This window comes from Petaurus breviceps, unplaced genomic scaffold (assembly GCF_028583685.1).
Source record: "Petaurus breviceps papuanus isolate PSGF00001 unplaced genomic scaffold, PetGlider_PUasm1.0 90847, whole genome shotgun sequence".
Classification (NCBI taxonomy): Eukaryota; Metazoa; Chordata; class Mammalia; order Diprotodontia; family Petauridae; genus Petaurus; species Petaurus breviceps.
The window spans coordinates 12,597,910-12,624,265 of record NW_027187360.1 but is presented as its reverse complement, the minus strand read 5'-3'; the positions used below and the strand labels follow the sequence as shown (position 1 = coordinate 12,624,265).

Sequence of the window (26,356 nt, the reverse complement as noted above, 5' to 3'; positions counted from 1 at the left end):
AACAGACATATTAATGCATTGTTGGTAAACTAGTGAATTCATCCAGCCATTCTGGAAAGTAATTTGGAACTATGCCTAAAGAGTCACTAAACTGTGTATCCCTTTGACCCATTAATACTATAGGATACTAGAAATATGCTTGTATCTGTACCTTACTCTGTATCTGGAGATGGATAACATGTCTCATCATGGGGTGGCCAGGTGGCTCAGCGAGTAAGAGCACCGGCTCAAGTGTCAGGATGACCTGGAGATCAAATCCCAGGCTCAGATACTCAGCACCACACCCAGAAATAACTGGCTGTGTAACCTTGAGCAAGTTACTTAACCCCGATTGCTTAAAAAAAAAAAAAAATGTCTCATCATGAGTCCTTTGGAAATGTGCCTGGTCATTATGTCAATCAGAGGTATTAAGTCTTTCAAAGTTAATTATCTTTATAATATTGTTGTTACTGTATCAACTATTCATTGGTTCTGTTCATTCTCTTTGCATCAGTTCATACAAGTCTTTCTTACACCATATTAGTATTTTCTGCCACACTGCTTTCTAGCTTTCCTAATAGATTTGTCTAATAGTGACTTCTTGTTACCAAAACTGGGGTTTTTAACAATCTCCCCTAATTCTAGTCCCTTCCTTCTGTTAATTATTTCCAATTTATTCTATATAGAGCTTGTTTGTACAGTTTATCTGTGTCTCCCTTATTAAACTCTGAGCTCTTTGAAATCAGGAACTGTATTTTAATTTTCTTTATTCCTAGTACTTAGTGCACTGTCTGCCATATTGCAGGTGCTTAATAAATATAAATTAACTCAATTGATTGTAAGAATAAACAGCTTTTGGGGCAGCCAGGTGGCACAGTGAGTAAGAGCGCCAGCCCTGTAGTCAGGAGATCCGAGATTGGTTCCGGCCTCAGATACTTGGCACCCACACAAAATAACTGGCCGTGTAACCTTGAGCAAGTTTCTTAACCCCAATTGCTTAAAAAAAAAAAGAATAAACAGCTTTGAAAGATTTTACAATTTTAGAGGGCTTATGATGAAACATGCTTCTCACCTCCTAATTGAGAGGTAATGTAATCAGGGAATTGCAAAATATATATATATATACATATATATAAAAACATGATCAATGCAGAAATTTATTTTGGTTAAACATATATATTTGTTACAAAGGTTTTTATTTCCTTTCTTATTTTCTTTTCCAGTAGAGAGAGGTGAGAGAAAAAGAAAATAGATTTTTTGTTAATTGAAAAATAATAAAATTAAATTAAAAAAGAAAGTTCCCAGAAAACTATAGTGTAGGGAAAATGGATCATTGAAATATGAAGTTGTATCTTTTGAAAAATATATTGTCTTTAATTTTTCAAGGACATGTAACCCAAAATTTCTGAAGACTGAAAACCATTAGAAAATTGTAGAATTTCAGACTTGAAAGGGTGCTCAGTGGCCATCTAGTCCAATCAATACATGAAAAAGAATTCCCACTAAAAGGTAACAGATAAGTTGAATAGCCTTGAAGGGTAGGGCCTACCTCTTCCCAACATAGTCTGGTCTATGCCTGAATAGGTCTTTTTAGAAAAGTTTTCCTTACATTAAGGAACCAATTTTTCATTATATTCCTTACATTTACTTCTTCACAGTTTCCATCCATTGCTTCTTGTCTCTAGGACCAAGCAGAACAAGTTTAAACTCTTCTCTACAAGACGACCCTTCAAATACTTGAACACAGTTATCATGTCCCCTCAACAAATGTCTTCAGCAGTCTAAACATCCCTAGTTTCTTTATAGCCTTCATATAGTATGGACTAATAGACCTTCAAAATTTTGGTTGCCCTCATCTGGACACATTCCAGTCTATCAATGTCATTCCAAAACTGTAGCACCCAGAGCTGAGCAAAATGTTCCAGATGTGATCATTGTTGACCTAATATCATTTGAGGGTTTAGCACTCCTGGTAGTATTCTTATAGGACTATGACATTTTTTTTTTGTATTCATCTTCTGCTGCTTACCCTTGCTTGTGCCTTTTTTTTTACTGGACCTGTGGAATACTGATAGGAAAATTTTCTCTACCAGTCAAGTGAGCATCTACTCTGCAACTTATACTCTTAGAGAATTGTCTGGGACACTGAGAAGGTGAGTGACTTACCCAGAGTCACATAGCTAGTAAATGTCAGAGGCAGGATTGATTTCCTGACTCTAAGGCTGTACCTCTATCCACTCTATCATGTTGCCTCTCATACATATACTTTTAAAACCTAAATTGTTCAGAGTTGTCTATGCATCAATATAGAATTCTTTAGACAACATCTATTTTTTACTCCTCATTGGAATTGTTTCCCTTTCCATCTTCAAAATTTCATTATGTATGTGTATATATATTTCAATCAGCAAAAATCTACCTTCTCTTCCTCCTTAGCTCCCCATCCCCCAACCTCATTGAGAATGGAAGAAAACCAAAACCCCTATTACAAACATGTATAGTTAAGGAAAGCAAATTTTCCCATTGGCTATGTCCAAATATGTCCTCATTCTTGGCTCTGAGTTCTTCTCTTTTTATCAAGAAGTGAGTAACATGTTTCATCATCAGTCCCCTGGAATTGTCATTGCACTAATCAGAGTTCCTAATTTTTTCATTGTTGTTTGCCTTTATCATATTATTGTTGTATAAATTGTTTTCCTGATTCTATTTACTTCATTTTGCATCATTTCATATAAATCTTCCCAAGTTTCTCTGAAACCATTCCCTTCCTCATTTCTTTCAGCACAATAATATTCAATCACATTTATACATCATAACTTGTTCAACCATTCCTCAGTTTATGGGCACCTCTTCAGATTCCCATACTTTACAACCTCAAAAAGAGCTATATTTTTGTACATCCTTAGGGTTTGCTTTGCTTTGAATTAATCTGTCCCTTAATCTACCATCCCTCCAATTCCCCTTTCTTCCTCCTCCTTTTCCCCTCCCATATGCCTGTTGAATGAAATGTATTTTTTTTACCCAACTTTTCCCTTCTTTGACCAGTTTGATGAGTGAGGTTTAAGTGAGTGTCAGCCACTCCCTCCACTCTGCTTCTGGATTCTGAACTACACTTGTGATAACTTTGCTCCTGTTATTTTGATTGTTGTTGAAATTATTTGGACAAATAATCATTTTATGTAGTCAAAAGCTGAAGAAAGATTTTATTTGTTCTCCATTTAATTGTCTTTATATCATCCTATTGGCATTTTCATACACAAGAATAATTCTCCTAGCACCTGAGACTGCTGGAGCTGGAGGGGACCTGAGCAGATCTTTCCTATGGTCTGCCTTGAATATGTGACCCGAAACTGGGTAGTGGGCATTCAGTTGTCAGTTAACATCTGTCTCAGATGGGTCTGGGATGCCTTCTTGCTCCTGTAGGTAGCCTCTTCCTGGGAATGTTAGTGTCTTTAGCACCAGGATTCACCCTGGTGTCCATAGACCTCTCTGTCTCTATGCTGACCTGGGCTGGAAATATATCTCACTGTGACTTTTTCTTGATTTTCTCCATCAGTACTTAGTCTAGTGTGTTTTCTAAATTTGTTTGGAGGAATTTTGTTGGGGAGTTCACTGTACTGCTTCTATTAATCTGCCATCTTGTCTCTGCCTCCTAGAATTTCATTCTCCAGAGCTTTCCATACCTCTTGGGCTGACTTACCCTATAGAATTTTAATTCAGGAGATTCTATCTTTCCTCTGAAGCTTTTGAGATCTGTTTTCCCAAAATTGAGGATGTATGCCAAAAAATGCCTAGTTTTCATCACAAACTCTAAGAAGTAGTGATCATTTCCTCCCTAAGTTCATATCATTTCTATCCTAGCAGGAATGGGTACACTCGTAATTGTATTGATTTCCTGGTCTATTCTTTGCATTAAATTAAAGAGTAACTTAGATCATTCAAATGTTGGTGATGAGCCAATATATTCTTCAATTTTTTCTAAGTAACAATTTTTCAATAAAATACATATTACATGAGAAAACAAGTCTGGTTATGCCATGACACTTAATCATGATATTCTTTCTGTATTTCAGTGGTTTCTGATGAGGTTATCGCTTCTAAATAAAGAGTATGTAGGAAGTTTTAACTAAGAAAATATCATCTAGACTTATAATTACTTGCAAAAACTTGATTTACACTTAGAAAAATTTATTCTTTTGTATGAAAAGGCCAATAGAATGATATAAAGACAGTTAAATGGAGAACAAATAAAATCTTTCTTCAACTTTTGACTACATAAAATGATTATTTGTTCAAATAATTTCAACAACAGTCAAAACAATAGAATTATAGATGGAATTCCCTTTATATTCTCTTTATAACTTATCATAATCTCTTTATAACATTATCACAAAATGGAGATAAATATATATGAAGTTGAATAAGATAAAGAAGTCTAAAGAAAATGAAAAGTATCTTTTAATGAATATGTTTAAGCTTATTTCAGTTTGTCTTTTGTCAAGAAAATATACCCTTCTCAAAATAGCAAAATACATTAGTCATTTTCTTAGGATTTGCTAAGATAGTCTTATATCCATCCTCCAAATTGTAATTTATTAGGTAAGTATACTCGGGAAAGATAATCTGATGAAATAAATGTCAAAGCTTGAATTTCTGCCTTCATTTTCAATTCTGCCATTATTTCCATCTGTAAATAAACACAAAGTATAGTTGTATTAAACACCTTTGCTGTGACATATCTATAATGTGTTTCCTCCAACTTTGCCCTGAATTTCCCAAACCATGTATACTAGCCTACAGGGGAAATCAGGCTATTTATTAACTCAGAGCTAAAGCCACCTATGTTAAGAAAAGCTCAGTTTTGATTCCTTTTATAATTAAATCAAATTGGGTTTCCTAAAAAACATTTGCTTTGAAATTCCTAAATATTATTTTAAAGGATTATATAACCAAGATAAAGGAGAAAAATTCTCTTCATTCCTTATCAGCATTTATAAAAAGATTCATGTAAAAATATCATCAATCATACAGTATCAAATATCTTTGAAAGTCCCCTAAAAGAAACTGTGACGTCTAGTTGATGCTTACAAAAACTTCTCAGTAAACATTTTCTAAATATTGTATGCTAGAATACAACAACTTTTTTCTATTGAAGCTAGTAAAAAATATATTTAAATATAACATAAAACATTTCAATTTGTAATCAAATAAAATCTGTACTTCTTTTTTCCAAAATGGTTGGCACGTAACATAAGGTCTCTTCAGGATGCTATTGAGTTTCATTTGGTCCCGGTTAGTCAGGGGAATTAATGTACCTCTTGGTATATTTAATCTGGAAAAAAAGCATAGGTTAAAAAAATAATGAAAGCAAAATTTTTTTTGTAATTTGTATTTATAGTTCAACTGGATCATGTATTGTTTCTCTATTATTGTTTCTATGATACTGTATCTCTGTCAAGTAACTAGCCTAGTCAGATTCAGAAGAGTTTATCAAGTTGGCTCCAGCATAAAAAATTTTGCATCTATAGCAAAGGAGTTGCAATCTCCTTGAAGGAATGAAGTATTATACCCAGAAATAATAGATGAGAAAATTACGGGAAACCACCAGCAATGTACAGTTTCTAATTAAAGCATTAAATTAGGCACAGTTTTGGTCAAACAAACATTTAAAAAAATTGAGCATATAAGTAGCCAATAACTTTGGTATGAAGGAGGGTGGAAGTCAGAGTAGCACTTCCCTTAGAATCCCTGTCCATGTTCTACAAAGATAAGATATTAGTTTTATTGAAAGAAATAAGAGAAAAGTGAGAGGAGGGAAATTAAAACATGATAGAAGTGTTGTTTCTGAAGACTTTGTAGGTTCAGAAATGAAGGGGTAGAAATAAAGATGCTAAACTATGGCATACATTCTCTTGGGAAGGGTACTAAGTTTAGGGGGAAATACAGAAAAGCACTCTGATTACTGATTAATATACCAAATATATCCAATAGAGCAGTGGTGTCAAACTCGAATAGAAGTCAGGGGCTACTAAACAATCCACAAGGATCCTTGGGTGCTGCATCTTGACTTAGGAAACTACATGTTTACATATTTCTTTTTTGTTGTTGTTAATATATTAACACATCAAAATCAGATAGAAACTACATTTTAATATGGTTCTGGCTGCACCCAGGAATGTTGTGAGCTATATGTGACATCTGAGCCACATGTATGATATCTCTTTAAAAGAACACATATCAAGTGCCTATTGACTCTGCCATACACAATAAATAAAGCAAAATCTCAATTTGCCAGAATTCAGTTCTGTAAACCTGAATTTATCATTTATTTGTATTTTTCTATACTGTGCTGTCATGAGAAAATACAATCACAAGAAAGCAAACTCTTATTAGGGATTTAATAGAAATAAACAAAAGCAATTTCTACATGATGACATGTGACCAATACTCATTTAGACAAACGTCCAGACTTAGGGGTTCTACATGTATAGAATTACACATATTATGATGATTAATTATACTGATGATCATTCAATTAAGTTTAATTTATGTCATATAGTAAGTGTATTAATGCATTTTAGAAAGATTTTCAACTGACAGGGTTGAAACAAAAATTCCGATCAACTTTCAAATTAACGAAAGCATTCAGTCAACCAGAATACTGTATTACCCAAGCATTCAATTTAAGTAAATCCAAAGCAATTGGAAGTTTAATTCAAAATTATATAAAATAATTCAGAGTCAAAATAGACAAATGAATATGGAAAATTCTCAACAATTCTCTCATTGATTTGTTCAAATTATTGGAACACTCCAACACTCCAAAAAAATTATTTTTAAAAGGTAATTTCTGCTAAAATTGCTAACCTTTCAATGTCAGAGGGAAGAAGACCAAGCCATCTAATAGTTGGAACTGTGAGATTATGAGCTTCAAAAGACATTGACTAAAATAAAGGATAAACATATATCAAAATAGGACAAAGTTGCAGAGAATGTTAGCACTCTACCATTTTCATTTCTTTTTTTCTTTATCTTTTTTTATTTTTGAGGCAATTGGGGATGTGACTAGGCTAGCTAATAAGCATTTGAGTCTGCATATGAACTCAAGTCTTCCTGACTCCACAGCCAGTGTTCTGTCCACTCACCACCTTGTCTTCATTTCTAATATCCATGTGATTGTGATATTTAGAAGGAACTAGTAGTAATGTTGCAGGGCTCTTCCCTTCCACATGTTCTATGTCATACAGCCTCCTACCCTCAAATTTACAATAGTATCAGAAATGGCAGCAAAGTTTTACATTAAGAATCCATTTAAGAAGAATAGTATTCAATATTTCTGAGCCTCTTTCACTTCATCTTCTATCATTGCCTTCTTTGATTCTCTTTATTCCATTACTTTTTCATATCAATTTAAAAGAATTTGGGCATATAAAGAAAAAATACTGTAAGTGTAAAATCATATACAATTTTTTTTTAAAGCAATCGGGGTTAAGTAACTTGCTCAAGGTTACACGGCCAGTTATTTCTGGGTGTGGTGCTGAGGATCTGAGCCCGGATTTGATCCAGGTCATCCCGACACTGGAGCCGGTGCTCTTACTCACTGAGCCACCTGGCCGCCCCAATATACAATTTTCTTAATCTCAATAGTTCTAATAATAAAACTGTGAACACAGACAGTTTTGTGGCAGTTTCTTCTTGTGGTTGCAGAAAAAAGATATATGATCCCAAATAGCTCCAGAGTGACCAGACAATATTACTCTTACCAACTTGCTATAACCCTGGCCCATAAGACCCTATTGATAACAGATAATACTTCTTGTCTAATGTTAATGCTATGTATTTAATAGATGTACTGGTTACTGTTGGTGTCTGGTATCAGAATAAATTAAACATAGATTCAGTCATAGAATCTACAACTAGTCTGTCTGATAAATTTCCTACTTTTTTTTTTTAAGCAATTGGGGTTAAGTAACTTGCTCAAGGTTACACGGCCAGTTATTTCTGGGTGTGGTGCTGAGTATCTGAGCCCAGATTCGATCCCCAGGTCATCCTGACACTGGGGCCAGTGCTCTTACTCGCTGTGCTACCTGGCCGCCCCAAATTTCCTACTTCTTGCTTAACTCAATGATTCTATATCAGTGAAGATTTTGTCTAGTGTGACTAGTGTATTATTTTAATAAATAAATAATGTAGTAAGGGAAATATCTAGCTATACTTACCAAAGATCCATACTTATAGATGCACATTATTTCTATGCCTGTTAAACAAAATTAACTTTAAATATCGGTGTTGTCAGATTTCATTTAGTATATAAATATTTAAATATTATTTTCATGGATATTACACATAAGACAATATGGCAATCTGAGTTTCAGAATATAATAGGAAAAAAGAAATAGAGACTTGTCACAAATGATCACTAGCTCCTTAATTTCATTTAATAAATGACTTTACTCTTTAAGCATTAAAATAAATAAATTTATTGCTAAACAAACTAATTAAAAGAGGGAAAAACATCCCAAAACAGAAGGAAAAAAATCTCTAGTATGAAATGGTGGAATTATTATTGTGCTTTCATATAGTCAGTCAATTACCATGTGGATCGGCATCTACAAGAGTGAAAATAGGAAGATGAAATGTGTCCCACAATTTCTTGACTAGAAGTCTTGTGTTCAGATCTGGTACTCCTTTGCCCTAAGAATAAATTTAAATATCTGTTAGTGAAGGTAAAATTAGGCTTATAAAATAACTCCCAGACTTTATCAATGGTTTAAAGAAGGCCATTTGATTTTCAATTACATTTGATGATTCATGGAATTCTTATTATAGAGAGTAAATGATTTGAATTGACTTGTTAAGCAAATGTGCTACTGAACTGAAATACTTACTGATCTTTAAGGGTCTTTACAGCTCTAAGAATCTATGCCATTCTATGTATTATTGATATATTTATCAACTATTAAAAACATGGCATTATGTAGCCTATGAAAATGACAGAATATTCTATAACAGGGGTTCTTAACCTTTTTTGTATCATGGACCCTTTGTCAGTCTAGTCAATCCTATTGGTCCCCTCTTTATAAAAATGTTTTTAGTGTATAAGACAAAATGCATAGGATATAAAGAATACTAATTGGGGTGGCTAGGTGACACAGTGAATAGAGCACTGGCCCTGGAGTCAGGAAGATCTGAGTTCAAATCTGGCCTCAGACACTTAACACTTATTAGCCATGTGACCCTGGGCAAGTCAGTTAACCCCAAATGCCCTGCCTTCCCCCCTGCAATGAAAAAAAAGAATACCAATAAAGTTGAAATATAGTTATAAGATTTTTTAAAGTTCACAGACCCCAGGTTAAGAACCCTATATATAGCAACGTATATTAACTGAGGCAACATAAGCCCCAATAATTACACACAAGAATAAGAAATATCTTTTCATTCTTTCTCTGACCATGCTTTGGTCTAACCATCCTATAACTGTATTTTTCAAGATATAGTCTGAAGAACTCTGCCCTTTTCTTACTATACTTTTTTCCTTGGGAAGAGCTTTAATTTTTATTGCTTCAACTATCACTTCTAAACTGATTCTTAAATCTCATTGTCCTATCTTTTCGTCTAAATTCTAGTCATTATCTCTAGTCACTTAATATTTACACTTCAAATTAAATATTCTCACAATTAAACTTATGTCTTCTAATTCAAAATAACACTTCCTTGTCTTTCAGTGGCATCACCATTCTTTCTCCCAATGATGTAGGTTAAAAACCTTTGGCATCATTTTTTATTTTTTTCTCATCAACTGACATATACCCATCAGTCACCAAGTTCTACTATTTTTCCTTTGAAATATCTCTTGATTTGTCTCTTCTTTTCCATGCCCATTGCTATCATATTAGTTCTAGACTTCACCTGGATTATTTCCGCAGCCCCCTTATTGGCCTCTCTGACTTTAATTTCTCCCTCCTCCTATCCATCCTACTGCTGTACTTGTCTTCTTTAACCACTACATCCTTTGTAAAGTTTTCTTGATCCTTCTCCTCCCACATCCCTCCCCTCATGTTAATGTTTACTCCTTTACTTCATCAATATTAATATATGTGAATATATTAAAATACTACTAAATATACTAATTAATATTTAATAAAATGTTAAAATTAAAATGAATAAATTAAATGTGTATACACACATATAAATTCACACATGCACTATATGTCTTTGTAAGCACATATCCTACCAGTAGGACATAGTCATATTGAAAGCAGAAACTATTTTATTTTTTTGTATTTTTACACATAGCACCTAGAGTATACAAAGGGTACTTAATAATGTTTGTTGAATTGAATCATGACACTCTTTTGATTAAAACTTAAAAAATAAACTTAGTGGATACCAGTTTCCTATTATATTAAATCTATATCTGTAAAATGAAGGGGTTGAATTAGATAATCCTAAAGTTCCTTCCAGTTCTAAATCTTTGATTCTATGAAATAATATATAATAAACTGTCTGGCTTTCAAGGCCTTTCATAATTTTGCCCCACCCAATTTATTCATCTTTATTTTTTATTATTCCCCCACATGAACCATCCATTCAAATTATATCATTTTCTTTGTTGTTCCCTGAATATTCATTCTCTATTCCATTCCTTTATTTATGTTATTTCCTCTTTTGAAATGCCTTTCAAAAAAAAAAAGAAATGCCTTTCAACTCTATCCAAATTCTTTTGCCTCTCCTTCAAGGCTAATCTACCAGCTCCATGAAGTCTTTCTTTGATCTCTGAATTCTTCCAGCACCTACACAGTCTATACCTCAGAATTTAGTACTTTTTATTATTCATTGATTATTTCATGCATATGAATCTGTCTCCCCATTTAGATTGTAAGCTCCATAAGGGCAAGTGGTGGTGTTGTTGTTGAATCATTTCAGTCCTGTCCAACTCTTTTTCTTGGCAAGGATACTGGATTGTTTGCTGTTTCCTTTTCCAGATTATTTTACAGATAAGGAACTGAGGCAAACAGGGTTAAGTGACTTGCCCAGGGTCACACAGCTAGTAAGTGTCTGAGGACAGATTTGAACTCATGAAGATAAGTCTTCCTGATTCCAAGCCCAGTTCTCTAACTACTGTGCCACCTATTGTTTTTTATATTTTCATAGTGCCTAGCCTAATACTAGGCCATGGCTATGTCCCAGTAAAATATGTTAACTGATTAATATTAAAATATTATGGTACCTAAAATTGTGTGTAGCAGTGAGTGAAGGACAGTATTTGTGATTTCATTATTGAAATTAGTACCAAAGCTACATCATCGTAGTGGCCCATTTAAAATATGTTCCTGCAACAGAACCTTGTCATAAATGGCCGAAGTTGAAAATGGTGCAACATCATAACTGGCAACCTGGATGTTGTACCTAGAACACATATTCCTTTAATGAGGCAAAGTGTCTATGCACTGTGAGTAGTAACCACAGTAAATTGTGGTAGTTTTATCTTACAGTAATAAGTTAAAAAAGAGAGGCAGTGTGAAGTAGTAAACAGAGGGTAAACTTCAAAGACAGGACAACTAGGATTTGAATCTTGCCTCTGACCTATCCTGGCTATATCATCTTGACCAAGTAAATTAACATCTTAGTACTCCAGGTAATTAAGAAAGACTAGAATTTGCAAAGGTGGTGTCAATTTGCATTAGTTGAAATAATATATAATATTATTTATATAATAAATATATAAATAATATATTTATTTTTTTCCTCAAGGAGTTTCCTATTTCAATGATTTCATTGGTATAGACCAAAAAGGGAAAGGAGAAAGTATTTTGACTGAAAGTTTTGCCAAAATACAAATGCATTTCTTAAATGGACACATCTGTTTACTATTACAGCTACTTATTCAATACATTAAACTTAACAAAAATTTATTAAACACCTACCATGTATAATGCACTTTGCTAGACTCTACAGATAAGCTATGCATGACACAGTCCCTATTCCCAAGGAGTTCACAGTCAACTTGGGTGATAAGTCATACACAGAAAAAAATAATACAAGGTAGAATGAGAGGAAACATCCTACAAATAAGACAAAACTATGGAAACTATAGAGATCTCTTAAAAACATTAAAATCCATCTTTGCAAAGCATGATGAAATCTTGAAACTTAAAAAAAGCTATCAATATACCGTGATAATTATGCATGGAGATAGTTTGTTGCAGAAGTTATCATCTAGGAGTCGCTGGAATGTTGCATCTTTTTCTACAATTAGTAGGAACTTAGCGTCTGTAGCCAAATCTTCTATGTTAAGTCAGAATTATGTATAAAATGAAAGCCAACAATATTCAACTTTGATAATCAACTGAACAATTGATGCTATAAATAAACATTCAGAAGCAACTGTAGTTTTCCTAATTTAATTTTAAATAAAAAATGCATGTAAAGGGACAGCTAGGTGGTGCAGTGATTAGAGCACCAGCCTTGGAGTCAGGAGGACCTCAGTTCAAGTCTGGCCTCAGACACTTGACACTTACTAGCTCTGTGACCTTGGGCAAGACACAACCCCAATTGCCCTGCCTCCCCCTTCAAGTCCCCCCCAAAAGATAAATTTTTAAAAAATGTATGTGAAAACTAACTTTTAAAACATGGACTATTTCTTAGGCATTTTAAAAATAGCTCAACTTAACTTTCTACTGAAAGGATACTTCTAATTCCTTGGATATTAGATGGCACAGCAACTGCCTAAATATAAAAAAGAGATATCATTTGAAATAATAGGTAAGTATAGCCATATTTAGTAATTAAAAACAAAATCATATGGTAATCATCCCCCCTTCCCCATACATTAGTCATGGAGATTTATGGTTCACCAGGCTATTTTGGTGATTTTGATTCAGGCTATTTTCCATCCCAGTTTATAATTTCTTTCCATCTTGACTAGTGTGGATGGAAAAGCAGAAAGCAAGGGCACGAAGGTGAACAGATTCTTCATTTCTTATGAAGAAATCTATTTAACTCCATTATCTATGCCTCTACCTTAGTAACCTGACCATGACTTAATGTTACATGCTTTCTCCATTTTAAAAGCCTAGAATAAAGTTACAGTGTTAAATATAAACTTTGCCTTTCTGTATTTTACCAAACATTAAAAAGATTTTGTACCATTTTGTGCTAAAAAGAGAAACATTCTATCTTAAATGAACACATGCTTAAAAGTGTAACGTAGGTACATTTGGGTAAAAATTATATTACCAATGCCACTGAAATTTGGAATCTCACCAAAACAAATTGTAAAGACAATATGCTAGCAACTAGTCTAATCTTCCTCTTCTAGTTTATGTTTGAAATCTTAAACTCCAAAAGAACATAGTTAAAACCTGAAATAGCACAAACCATTTAATGTTTTTAAAAAGCTAAAAAAAAAGTAAATGCTGTCAAAAGTATGACAAAAATATGTTAAGGCATTACTGATAAATACCGTTGAACCACAGGTACAATTCACTTTGGTACCATCTTCTTCAGTATAGCTTAAATTACCAGCAATTAGACCTTTTGAAGTAGACAGCTGGAAAAAAATAAAATTTAAATATGTTTGATCCAATTTTTTCCAATATAGTTTATGCAGTTTTGTTGTCCCCTGAGTTAATCTACAGTGCTATGTATACTTAATATAAGGTTGCAATTTTTAAAAATTGTCTTTTTGGGGGTAAAATTAGTAATCATCAACAAACAAATATTTAAGTATACAATTTAAGTATATAAGAAATTGTAAATGCCTATTAAATACATTAAATAAATATGCATATATCTTGCAATTTAAGAAGTACAGAAAAAATATATTATAGCAATTTAAGAAGTGAAGGAAAAAATAATATGGATTTAGACATTACTAAGGATATTTATAAATTCCCATGGTGGGGGGTAGTTCATACTTTAATAGGAGAATAATGTGGATAACCGAGAGTATATTTTAAAAGTGCTCCTTTAAACTAAAATATAGCTGAATAATGAACATCAATTCCAATTTTAATCCTTTTGTATTTAGGTATGGAAAAAGAATCTATCAAAGGAAAATGTCCCCTGAAGAAATTGTCATTCTAATTAAGATATTGCATATGTAAACAGGATGAAACATTTAGGTCAAATAGAAAAAAAATTTTTTAAAGTTACTTACAATATGTAGATTTCTCCTTGGTACTTTTAACATACAGGAGATGTCATTGATTATATTGTCCACAACACTCTGGTTACCAAATAGTTGGATATCAGTATAATATATGTCTCTGCGAAAATAAAATATCTTTAATTAGCCTTATTTTTTTAGAGAAGATGCTTTAAAAAATGAACACAGGGAGAAAATATTTTGTTTTACTACTGATAGTCATATTTCCTTGAACAAATATATTATTATGCCATCAGAAATATTTAAATACTCTATAAACAAAAGAACAATAAGTTGTATCTTTACCAAAGGCTATCCATAGGATAAAAAACATAGTGGGTCTATTTTTAATTAAATTAAATCCTCATGTTATTTTTTTAAGAGTAGTTTTGTAATTATAACATAGTTACCTCTTGGTTGCATAAGTATTGCTCTGGACCAATTTGTAGATCATAGATAATATTTTAAGAATTAGAGCTGGAAAGTAAAATCAATGACATGTTATTCATTCTATTCATTACCAATTCGTTGGATGTTGTTAATAACATAAACTGTAATGCCCTTTTTTTTGAAAATAAAGTGCTATGAATAAGAAAAATGCAATAATCTAAAAGAAGACAAGCATTTGCTATACTAATTTGAATTATATCACATCATAGTTATTTCCCACAGTATTTTAAAATATGTTCCCAAAGCAAAATTAAATAGAAGATTAGTGTTGTCCCAAGAATCAGACTAAAGGCACTTGATTTTTAAACCAAAAAACTACAAAACTGATTTTCTACTGGATCACATATTCTGAGAGAACATTTGTTCTAGAATTATTTTCATTGTTATTGGCAACACAAAATTGTAATAAATTTGCTTCCGGGAAAATGTGTTGTTAAAAGAATGAAAAATTAAAGAATACAACATAATACAATGTAAATTAAAGAATATAATATACTGTATTTTATCTATTCATTAACCCTAAAAATCCAAGAAAATATTTATTTTTACCAAATCTTTGGGCTGATTGTGCTGAATCACTTTTGATTTTTTTGGTGGTACAATGAGGTATCATCTGTAGACCCACAGAATCTTCAAATCTAGTATTTTTTTTAAAGGAAAATAAAATGGGAAAAAAAATAAAGTTTGGAATGTTGAATAATATACTTAATTGTATTACTTTTTAGTCTAATTTAGTTCACAAAATGATCACTAAAACTGTCCTAATGTTAAATTTATATTACATAATTCAATATGTATTCGAAGTATATTCTTTGTGGAATAGATCTTTATTAGTCTGTTCTCCCCCCCCCCCCAAAAAAAAATACCGAAAAATTACTTCCATGGAAAAACATACAGTATTATGAAATGTCTTGTGCACCTCATTTTTAATTTTGTAATCATATTTATTACTTTGAAAATTATATTTTAATTTCTTTCCAAAGTTACCTGAAAAATTCAGTTCAGTACACAATATAGAACTTTTGTAGTTACCTAACTGAACTACCAAATATGTCCTAAAGGTGGCAGAACACACCAAGCACAGTAAAAAAACATGCCAGGTGTCACTACTATTATAAAAAGTAGGAACTGAATCAAAGCTGCTTCTAAAATGTGGTATAAGTTTATATTACTTAACATAGTAAATAAGCAATTTTAAATTATAAAAACTATACTAATTGCATTGTATTTATAGAAAACCAGCAATTTCAGCTACCTAGCAATTATTTCTATTCTGTTGGTATAATATTCATCAATCAACAAGCATTATGCTAGGTACTCGGGGGAAAAAAAAGACAAAAATGAAACAGACCCTGCTTTCAAAGAAATTACATTCCCTCTGAGGAGACATGTACATATATATACATACATATATATATGCATCTATATGTGTGAATATGTGTGTATGTATGCATGTATATATACAGAGCAAGAGATAGAGAAATAGAGACAGAGACAGTGTGGCATAGTAGCTACAGAGCTGGCCTTAAAGTCAGAAAGACTTGGGTTCTCTACTATGACACTGGCTGTGTGACCTTGGGCAAGTCATTTAACTTTTCAGTCCTCTTGGCTAATTCTTGAAAATGGTTAAGTGGCAGGAAAGGTGCTGTCCTGCATTGTAGAAGGAGTTTGTTTACCTAAAATTTCCCTATATCAATAGCATTACAGATCTATTTTCTATTCTCTGTAAAATAAATACAAGATCATTAGACAGGGGAAGAGTGAGCTAGTAGCTGAGTGGCTCAGTAAAGTATCATTTTGGAAGGTACTACCTGAATTGAGTTTTGAAAGAAGCAAAGTATTCAAAGAGATAGAAGTAAAGGGGTTGTATTCCAGGCATCAGGGAAAACAACCAGGACAAAAGTATGAAGTTGGGGCCAGGTTGTAAAAAGTTTTAAAAAATATAACTGATTTGTATTTGATCCTGGAGGCAAGAGGGAGCCATCTGAATTTACTGAGTAAGAGACTGATATGGTTAAACCTTCTCTGCATGAAAATCCCTTTGACAGATGTATGAAAGATGGACTGAACAGACAGAACAGATAGGCAAGGAGACCAATTAGTATGCTTTGGTAATGGTCCATCTGAGAGATGATGAGAATAGGAACTAGGGTGGTGGCCATGTGAGTAGAGAGAAAGGGAACGATGCCAGAGATGTTGCAGAAGTAGAAATGGTGAAATTTGGCAACTGTTTGGACATATGGCATAAAGGAGAAATTGGAGGTCAAGATAATGCTGATATTGAAAAACTGAATGAAAAGAATTCTTGATAGAGTCCTCACCAGAAACTGGAAAATTCAAAAGAGGTTTTTTGGGGAAAGATAATGAATTCTGTTTTGGATAAGGTGAGATGGAAATCCACCAGCTGAATTATAAAGTATGAAAATCCTTTCATTCAGAGTTTAATATGATGTAGTAGAGTAAATCTCTGTAAACTGAGAGACCCTCAAAAAGAAAACTAAAGAATCAGGTACAGAATCAAGTAATCAAATTGATTATGGGAATGACCAACAGGATGACTTTTGTCATTTGTGGGAATACAGAATCATCCTGATTACGGAGTTCAATAAGCATTAGCATTGATATTTATACTGATTTGAAACTCAAATATGAAAAATGCTCACTTGATATTTTTCCAATTTGATCTGTTGTCTAGTGTGAGAAATGGTGCTTCATTTCTTGCCAGGCTTGTGATGATGTCTTGGATAATATTTTCTATAGATGTAAGAACCTCAGAACTGAAATCATGAACAAGTAATGATTAAAATGACAATTGTAACAATTACTTTAGCCTATTATGGCATGTCACATTCCCCTAAATCAATAGTATTTTTAAAATTATCTCAGTATTCTTTGGATTTTAAAAAGGAATTTGTCCACTCTTTTTGTTTATATATATGTTTATATACATATACATTTGTTTGCATTTCTTCCACTAAATCATGGAAAAGCTATAGATAACCAAAGTGCTACCTTTGTACTTTGACAACCCATTATGAGATGAGTGTTGTTATATTTTTTTAGACAAAGAAATTCTAGTTTGCTTCAACTTTCTGATATCAATACAAACTTCTAAGCTTGAAATTCTAGTGATATTTTAATTCAAATGATGTAACATTGACTTTGGTCAAAAAATAGATAAATTCCAATGTAAAAATTTATAAAAAGGATAAAATATTTTTCCATCTACACTGAAGCCTAATTACTGTCACTGGGAAAGCATGCTCTAGGAAATTAACTGTACAGGTCTTTCTTATAAAGTACAAGGGTCTTGTAAGAGCTGGTTTTTAAAAACCTATTATGATTTTCCACTGAGTTTTGTCAACCTCTTTAAGATACAATCAGGTAAAGTGACAATTTAAACTAGAAGTTTCCTTCCCCCCCTCACTCTTCTTAATTCTGTTCAAAATTGAATTATTCTGATAGACATGTTTTTGTTGAAAGAAATGTTATCAACAAAGAGCTATTCGTTTATAACACATAAAGTGAGGGCATGAATAAATCAGGGAAATACAATAGACAATGACAATAACAAAGCTCTTCGATAAAAAATGGTTATGCAAATAGATAACACTCAACCGACTGTAGATGCCCTATTATCATTATAAAGATTATAAATATTTATTTTATATGAACATTGTCTTAACTTTCAAGAATATTTAAAAGCATTAGTAGTTAAAACGGTGGATCCCAGTTATGGAGCTCTGACAGCCATCATTTTCCCTTTGATCTAACCACATAAATTCCTTGGATGTCGATTTTTTTTTTTCAAGTATACAACTTAAGGTCTTTTAGAATGAGCTAGAATTGGTCATTAATATTCATTTTATTTTAAAACAGGATATTCCCCCCCCCCCCCCGCAAAAAAAAGTGGCTAACTGCACAGGTAAATTACTCACTCACTAGAAAAAGAAGGGGGGGGGAAGGAAAAACAAACAAAAAAAAGTTAAGAGATGCAAAAGCACAGTAACTGTTCCCAAAAGATGCTAAAGCCCTGTGCGATTTCCCACGTTAGTAAGAACAAGAGGGGGGGCGCATTCCGGAGCCTTTAGAGAGGCCACCAAGAAACTTTTTCCTGACCGGAGTAGAGAGGGGCAATAGAGAGAGGCACATCTAGCGGGGAATTCCAGCTCTGAGGTATTTTTTTTAAGGGAAGCTAAGTCTATTCAGGAGGTGCTGGGGCTACTTTCCCCCTTCCGTCAAAGTCAGATGGGGTTGGTGGAGAGACTCTGGCAGCGGGAGGCCGCGGGCGGAGGGGGCGGCCCCCACCGCAAAGCGCTCTTCCGCACTTTTTTTTTTTAAACGCAGGTCTCTCTGTTGGCTACCTCGAGGCCTCCTTACGGGGGGCCACCCCTGGGCTTTCCTTAAGGGCCTCGATCAGGGAGACCCTGTGCTGGTCCAAAACCCTGAAGAAAGAGGCCTCGGGACCCATGGGCGCAAAAGCCATTGAGTGCGACTGGGCAAGCGGGAGGGAGGAGAGAGGGAGCGGGCGAGCGATGGCCAGGTGCTTGTGCCTCAGTCGCGTCACCTCCACTCGCTCTCGTCCGCCCCCACACGACTGCCTCAGGCTACTTTCTCCACGCGCTTTTTTCTCCCAGCAACCAATCCGAGGCGAGGAAAGGAGAAAGGGGGAGGGAGAGCTGCAAAGGGTGAGAACCTGAGGGCAACTGCGCATGCGTTCGTCCTCCCGTCCCCTCCCCCTTCCCCCCCAATTCACTTGAGCAAGTGCCTCCTGTCTGTACCGGGAGAAGCAGAGGCTGGGACCTTGCAGCAGGGAGTACTGCCATGTTGCCCCATACTGGTGGTTAGAGAGCTAGTCTTAGAACCAGGAATACTTTGCGTGCAAGTATTAGAGGCTGCTTGGTGGTGCAATGGGTAGAGTGCTGCACCTGGAGTCAGGTAAGCCTAGAGGTCAAATCCAGCCTCAGACATTTAGTCTTGACCCTGGGCAAGTCACTTAGCCTCTGTTTGCCTCAGTTTCTAAAACTGTAAAGTGGGGGAAATAATAGCACCCACGTCCTAGGCTTGTCGGGAAGGTCAAATGCTATAATATTTATGAAGGGCTTAGCACAATGCCTGGCACATAGTAGGTGCTTAATAAATGCTCTTTTCTTGCAAGTCCCACCTTTGATTTAATACCTGCTGTTTGACCCTAATCTCTCAGTTATCTAGGCACCTCTCAGTCTATTTAAGTTGCAAAGAAAGGGCTGATTTGCTTTGATAGTGTGAGTTTCCTCCCATGAGAGATCTTTATACCAGTGAAATCTCAGATCCAGTTCTTTTCCCAGTGCTAAACTGTGGCATTCTTTTATTAGAATGTAAGGTCCTTGAGAGCAAATGTCTGTCTGCTTTAATTTGTATCCCCAGTGCTTAGCGTAGTGCAGGACATTATGGTGAGCGCTGAGTAAATTCTTCTGGACCGACAAGAGGATGAATGGGGTGGGAGGGGATTGAGGCGGGGTTTTGACAGTGAAGAAGCTCTTTCAGAGAGGCAATGCCTTGTCATTTTACCAATAATGGAGAAAAGCACACCATGACCATTTAGCAGATTTCCTCTGTTCTTTACAGTCTTTATTCAAATTTCCTCCCTTTAATTATGTATTTCTCCCACAGCAAGGGAATAGAGTATTTCTTTTGCCTGCACACTTTATGGGGATAAGAATTTTCACATTTCCATAATGCTTTAACGTTTACAAATCGTTTTCCTCACAATGGTGTGTGTGTGTGTGTGTGTGTGTGTGTGTGTGTGGTGGTTGGAGCAAGTATTATTTTCATTTTACAAATGAGAGAAGTAAAATGATTTGCCCATGGTCTCACAGCTAGTATTATTATGCATGGATATGTAACATTGGTCTCTTTACTCTAAGTTCAGCATTCTTTCCACCATACCATGCTGTCTAGCTAATGAAGGAGTATCTGGAGTGGAAACATCTGGGAAGGGAAAACGTCTACTTGAACTGTCTTTTAAATTTCTTGCCTATGGGGTAGTCAAGTGTCATTTTCTTAAACCCTAGGGGAAATGGTGAGGCAGCCACAGAGACAGAGCAGCATACACAGAGACACAGCTACTACACCCTAGAGAAAACAACCTCTGACAACCTTTGAATTATGATCATTTTAAATAATGAGTTGCCAAACTCCTTCACTGTCTGTTACCTCAATTCTCAATCATTTAGTGCTATGAGAATTTTTTTAAAGAACTAATTTTCTATTATCTGTACTTTCATACTGCTAAGAATATGTACTTGCCTTGTGTTTGTCTTGTGTGAAAGGACTTATTAAATGAGGAAATTCTGCAGCTGCCTGGAAGCAACTGTTTTGTTTCTTTGGACTTCAGATTCTTCACTTGCAATTCAATTAAACAAATACTTATTAAGCACCCACTTTGTACTAGGTACCAGAATGATAAAAATAACAATTGATTTTTTCCATAATGCTATGCTTACAACAAATGATGAGAAAGGAAGCATATTAACATTCCAGTTTATAGAAGAGGAAATAAGTACTCAGATTTAGAGCTAGTCTCTGTCCTGTTGCAGTTGATGAAACTGAGACCCCAATAGACTAAATGACTTGCCTAAGGTCACACAAGTAAGATGAAGCAGAGTCAAAATTTGATCCCAGAATCTCTGACTTGAAGGCTACCTTTCCTTCCACCATACCATGCTGCATCCCAGGAATTTACTGATTTGCACAGGGTCCCATGGCTAGTGTCAGAACCAGAAATGAACCAAGTCTTGGTTCTTGGACTTGAAAGACTTTTTTGTTGTTTAGTCATTTTCAGTTGTGTCCAACTCTTTGTGAACCTTTTTTGGGGTTTTCTTGCCAAAGCCACTGGAGTGGTTTGCCATTTCCTTTTCCAGCTCATTTTAAAGTTGAGGAAACTGAGGCAAACTGGGTTAAGTGACTTGCCCAGGGTCACACAGTTACTAAATTTCTGAGGTCAAATTTGAACTCAAATCTTCCTGATTCCAGGCTCACCACTCTATCCACTGTGCCACCTAGTTGCCCAAAAGACTTTTACCTCCCCATTATATGTCCGTCATCTGTAAAATGAATATTATCTTTAAGGTCCCCCTTTAAAGTTCTTTGAATGTCAATAATTTCATATGAGATAAATGTATGTAAAGGACTTTGTAAATTTGAAAGCATTTATATAAGATTTGACTTGTATTTATTCAGCAATTCAGTTCAATAAATCTTAAGTATCTATTTTCTATGTAACATTAAAGTACAAAGAATCCAAGGACAAAAACAAAACAGCTGCTGTTCTCAAGAAGCTTACATTCTCCTGGAGGTAATATAGTATCTATAAGAAAATAGGAGGTAATTCGGGGGGAGGGAGTGCTAAGAACTGGGGAGTGAGTGGTGGAGGTGGGGAAGAATGAGGGAAGTTACCTGATCTGAGCCTTGAAATAAGCCAGACCTATAAGTGGGGGATAGATAGTACAGAAACAATGAACATGAACTTGGAAAGACTACAAGAGATAGTGGAAGATAGATTAAAAGGCCTGGCGTGCTATGGTCCATTAGGTCATGAAGAATTGGACACGACTATACAACTGGAGTTTTACTGTATGACAGCAAAATACATGACAGACAAAAAATTTTTAAAGATTTTGCGATTTTAAAATTTGTTACATTTTGATAATACTTTCATTTTTTTCAGCAATGTAGAAACTAGTTAGAAAGAATAATTAATTAAACTAGGGAATTATTAGAAGTCACAAGGCCCACCTTGTGGTGAGTCTAAGTCTTCCCTCACTCTGACCAGTGCTCCAATGTCCTTCTCCTCTTGGGGACATAAGATTCTGGGGTCTCCCCCTCTGTGAAGAATTTATTGGAGGGAATGTTTAGTGCTGATTTCTCCAGATCTCATTTTTGTACTATTTGCCTTGGACCCCCAAATTGCCAATTATATCTGTAAAGGAAACTAAGGGTCTGAAGAAATGAGGGTGAAGGAATCTGTTTCAGGAATGGGGCAACAGCTTGTGTAAGTATAAAAATTAGAGATAGCATACCATGTTCAAAGAATAGTTAGTAGGCCAATTTGCCTGCAGGATAAAGTTTTGACAGGAGCCATCTGAAAAAAGCTATAGAGAGGTAGATTAGTGTAGATTGTAGAGGGTCTTTAATTCTAGGCTAAACTTATATTTTATTTTAGAGGCAGTCAGTATCCACTGAAACTTTTTGAGTACAAGAGTGACATAGTCAGCTTTCTGCCTTAGGAATATTATTTTTTCAGTAGTATTGAAGATGAACCAGAGAGAAAAGACAGGATGCAAGGAGACCAACTAGAAGACCCTTCTGTTAACGTAGGCAAAAGCTAATGAGGCTCAAAGTCGTGACAATGGCCATGTTGGTGGAGAAAAGAGGTTAGTCAATGTGAGAGACACCATGGTTGTAGATCTAATAGCTGATTATCAACATGGTATAATGGAAAGAATTTTGGACTTGGATTAGTGGAGACCTGGGTTTGAATCCTGCCTATAGAAATCAACTTCTCTGGGCTCCTGTCTCCTCATCTATCTATCTGTATCACTGAACAAGCAAAGCTATTATGAGGATCAAATTATATATATAAAGTGCTTTATAGATGTCATTTATTTTTATTATCATGAGGAAAAGAGAGGAGTCAAATATGACTTTGGGACAGGCTGAGGCTACATTGTCTGTCAAGGGTACTAATGATGTTTCATTGATTATTACAACAACCTTGAGGGAGCAATCAAGAAAGAAATGAAAGCCAATTACCCAGAGGGATGGAGAGGAAAATCAGTTAAAGTTAACTAGGGTGACTGAAGTATGTCCTTGAGTGCAGACCCTAGCATGTGATTAGGCTCACTGACACACTCAGGTTTGGAGTATTCAAAAATAGCTGGGATTTGGTTCCCTTAGAGTGGAGAATCCAGCTCCTTTTGTTTATCCAATAAAAGTCCACACCTATCCCTGGCAGCCTTGAGCCACACAGAGCTGCTCTGCTGCTTGAGCTTTTCCAGTTGAATGTGGCCTCAAAGCCACAAATTAGGACAAAGAAGAGAATTGGAGAGGCATTGAGATGAAGAGTACATATATTTTTTTACCCTTCATGTTTGTATGAGTATGTCCACATGGTTTTTATAGTATTTAATAAATCCCATTTAAGATAGACTTGACCTTCCATCATCAGATAGCCCTTCCATCATCCTCACACTCTTTTATCTTTGTCTACTGGTTGCTTCCCTATTGCTTACAAACATGCCCATGTCTCCCCCATCCTAAAAAAAAACACTCACTTGACACTTCCATCTCCATTATCTAATTTGCCATATCTCTTTTTCATTTTGTGGATAAACTGGTTGAGAAATCCATCTATAATCAATGCTTCTGCTTCCTTTCCTCTCACTCTCTGATTTCTGACCTCATCATTCAGTTGAAATTATCCTGTCCAAAGTTACCAATGATCTCTTAATTACCAAATCTATTGACATTTTTTCAGTCCTCATCTTTTTTGACTTCTCTGAAGCTTCTGACTTTATTGATAATCCTCTTCATTTTGGTAACCCCTTCTCAATAGGTTGCTATGACACTACTGTCTCCTAGGTCTCTCCTCCTACCTGTCTGACTGCTCCTGCTCAGTCCCCTTGGCTGAATCTTCATCAAACATGTGCTCATTGAAGGCAGGACAGTCTTCTTTTATTCTCTCCATTATTTAATTTGGTGATCTCATCAGTTTCCATGGTTTCAATGATGACATCTATGCTGATGTCATCTACTAATCAAGCCATAACTTCTTTCCAAACCTCCAGATTCACGTCTCTACTTGCCTAGTAGACATGTCAAACTGCATGTCCCATAGATAATCTTTAAGTCAATGTGTCCAAAACTGAACTCATTGTCTTTTCCCCTTCTTCCTAACTTCCCAATTACTGTTGAGGGCACCACCAAGCTTACAGTTTTCCAGGTTCACAACATAGGTCCTCATCTCCTTACCCTCTTTCATTCATTGTAGCCCAATCTCTTGCCGAGGCCTGTTGATTTTACCTTCATCGAATCTCTTGTGTATGCCCCTTTCTCTCCTTTGACATTGTCACAACCCTGGTATAGCTTATCAAGGCCTCATATCTGGACTACTGCAATAGCCTTTTTGGTTGATATCCCAGCCACAAATGTTTCCCCACTCTGGTATATCCTCCACTTGGTCTGACTGTATCACACCCTCTATTCAATAAACTCTAGCCCTCTATCACTTCCAGATCAAATAGAAAATCATCTAATGTTCAAAGCCCATCATAACCTGTCCTCTCCTTTCCAGTCTTCTTACACCACCACTCCTCCATATAACTCTTCAGTCTAGTGACACTGACTTCCTTGCTGTTCCTTGAGCAAAAATTCCGTCTTCTCCAGACTCTCCCCTGTGCCTGCAATGATTTCCTTACTCATCTCCTCTTCCTGGATTCTCAGGCTTCTTTCAAGTCCCAGCTAAAATTTCATCTACAGGAAACCTTTCCTAATTCCCCTTAATTCTCTTGCCTTCCCTCTATTGATTATCTCCAAGCTATCCTGTGTGAAGCCTGTTTATAAATAGTTATTTGTGTATTGTCTCTCCCAGCAGACTTCCAACAGGAATTGTCTTTTGCCCTCTGCATCCTCAGTTAGTAGCACAGTACCCTGGTACATAGTAGGCACTTAGTAAATGCTTGTTCAGTAACTGATTCAGTAACAGAGAAAATACCTGCATTTTATAAACAAATTGTAGGATTTAAATGGCTTGCCTCTGGTCATTTCAGTACTTCAAGTTTCTGTGTTTTTACTATAAATACAGAACAAAGCCCTTTCTTAGTAGATGGTCTTCATGTGTTACTTTGGTTGGAAAAGTTCATTACTTCATACTCTACCATTTAGTGACTGGCCTTTCCAAATTGAGTTAGGCTAGTATTCTGAGAACAGAAGCCTTTTCTGTTGGGTAGGACCTGTTAGAACTTGTGCTCCATTGGCAGAGCATTAAAGAACCCAGGGTCACCTCCCTGGCATGAGGCATCAGAAGAGAATTTTGATGGTCATATAGTTAGTATGGGGAAGCTAGGTGGTACAAGTGGATAGAATGTTAGACTTGGAGTCAGGAAAATCTGAGTTCAAATCTATCCTTAGATACAGACTAGCTGTGTGACCCTGGGCAAGTCACTTCATCTCTGCCTGCCTTAGTTTACTCAACTATAAAATGGGGATCTTAAAATAGCACCTACCTCCCAAGGTTGTTGTGAGAATCAAACGAGATAATATTTATAAAGTGTTTAGCACATTGTCTGGCACACTGTGAGGATCAAATGAGATAATCTTTTTAAAGCACTTTGTAAACTTTAAAACCCGATATAAATTTTCTTATTGTTATTATTACACAGGCTACCAAATATCGCAACTTTTGACTTAAATTTCATAGTGCTCTATAAAGATATTAACAATTACTGTATATAAAACAAACAAGCAAGCAAAGAAACAAAAACACCCCAAACCTTGGCATGTGGGTCAGCTAATGAGAAAGTAGTTTGGTGAAGAAGATTGCTTAGACGTTGTTAGCAGACTCTTTAGTGGAACTAACCTGGCTTTATGTTGTCTTACTCTTTGTCTCAGTTGACTTCAAAACTATAAAATAAAGGATTTTTTTTTGGGGGGGGGGATCAGCAAGGATAAGAGCCTCAATTGTGAGAGGGAAATCTAACCCCTTCTGTGCTGAATTATTGCTGGAATAAATAAGAACAC

The 26,356-nt window shown here is 35.2% G+C and overlaps 1 protein-coding gene and 1 long non-coding RNA gene across 7 annotated transcripts in view; one reads left to right on the top strand and one right to left on the bottom strand.

Moving 5' to 3' along the window:
• Window positions 1-4,529: 4,529 nt before the first annotated feature.
• SPO11 (SPO11 initiator of meiotic double strand breaks) lies at window positions 4,530-19,249 on the bottom strand. 2 transcript variants are annotated; one of them, XM_069072772.1, is made up of 13 exons: window positions 18,943-19,249; window positions 17,242-17,355; window positions 15,128-15,216; window positions 14,539-14,605; window positions 14,141-14,249; window positions 13,445-13,531; window positions 12,672-12,708; window positions 12,155-12,264; window positions 8,574-8,673; window positions 8,199-8,236; window positions 6,847-6,923; window positions 5,200-5,311; window positions 4,530-4,666 (listed from the first exon to the last, which is right to left on the bottom strand). In XM_069072772.1, exons 1-13 carry the CDS (start codon window positions 19,062-19,064, stop codon window positions 4,547-4,549), a joined length of 1,182 nt encoding a protein of 393 aa, XP_068928873.1. In that variant the 5' UTR covers window positions 19,065-19,249; the 3' UTR covers window positions 4,530-4,546. The 2 variants fall into 2 exon arrangements, with proteins under 2 accessions (XP_068928873.1, XP_068928874.1); XM_069072773.1 differs by lacking the exon at window positions 17,242-17,355.
• Window positions 19,250-19,338: 89 nt separating this feature from the next.
• LOC138149447 (uncharacterized) overlaps window positions 19,339-26,356 on the top strand; it is a 66,673-nt gene continuing 59,655 nt past the window's right edge. For all 5 annotated transcript variants that reach the window (XR_011165330.1, XR_011165329.1, XR_011165331.1 and 2 more), the window contains exon 1: window positions 19,339-19,516. This is a non-coding gene — a long non-coding RNA (uncharacterized lncRNA). The remainder of the gene's footprint in view (window positions 19,517-26,356) is intronic.

Excerpts from the sequence above, each read along its gene's own strand:
- SPO11 (XM_069072772.1), bottom strand. The coding sequence starts at position 19,064 with ATGGCTTTTGCGCCCATGGGTCCCGAGGCCTCTTTCTTCAGGGTTTTG. Across the intron at positions 14,606-15,127 it reads ACAATCAGCCCAAAGATTTG|CTCTAATTCTTAAAATATTA; the intron begins GTAAAAATAAAT and ends TTTACTTTCCAG. Across the intron at positions 12,709-13,444 it reads ATTGTACCTGTGGTTCAACG|GCAGTTGCTGTGCCATCTAA; the intron begins GTATTTATCAGT and ends TTTTATATTTAG.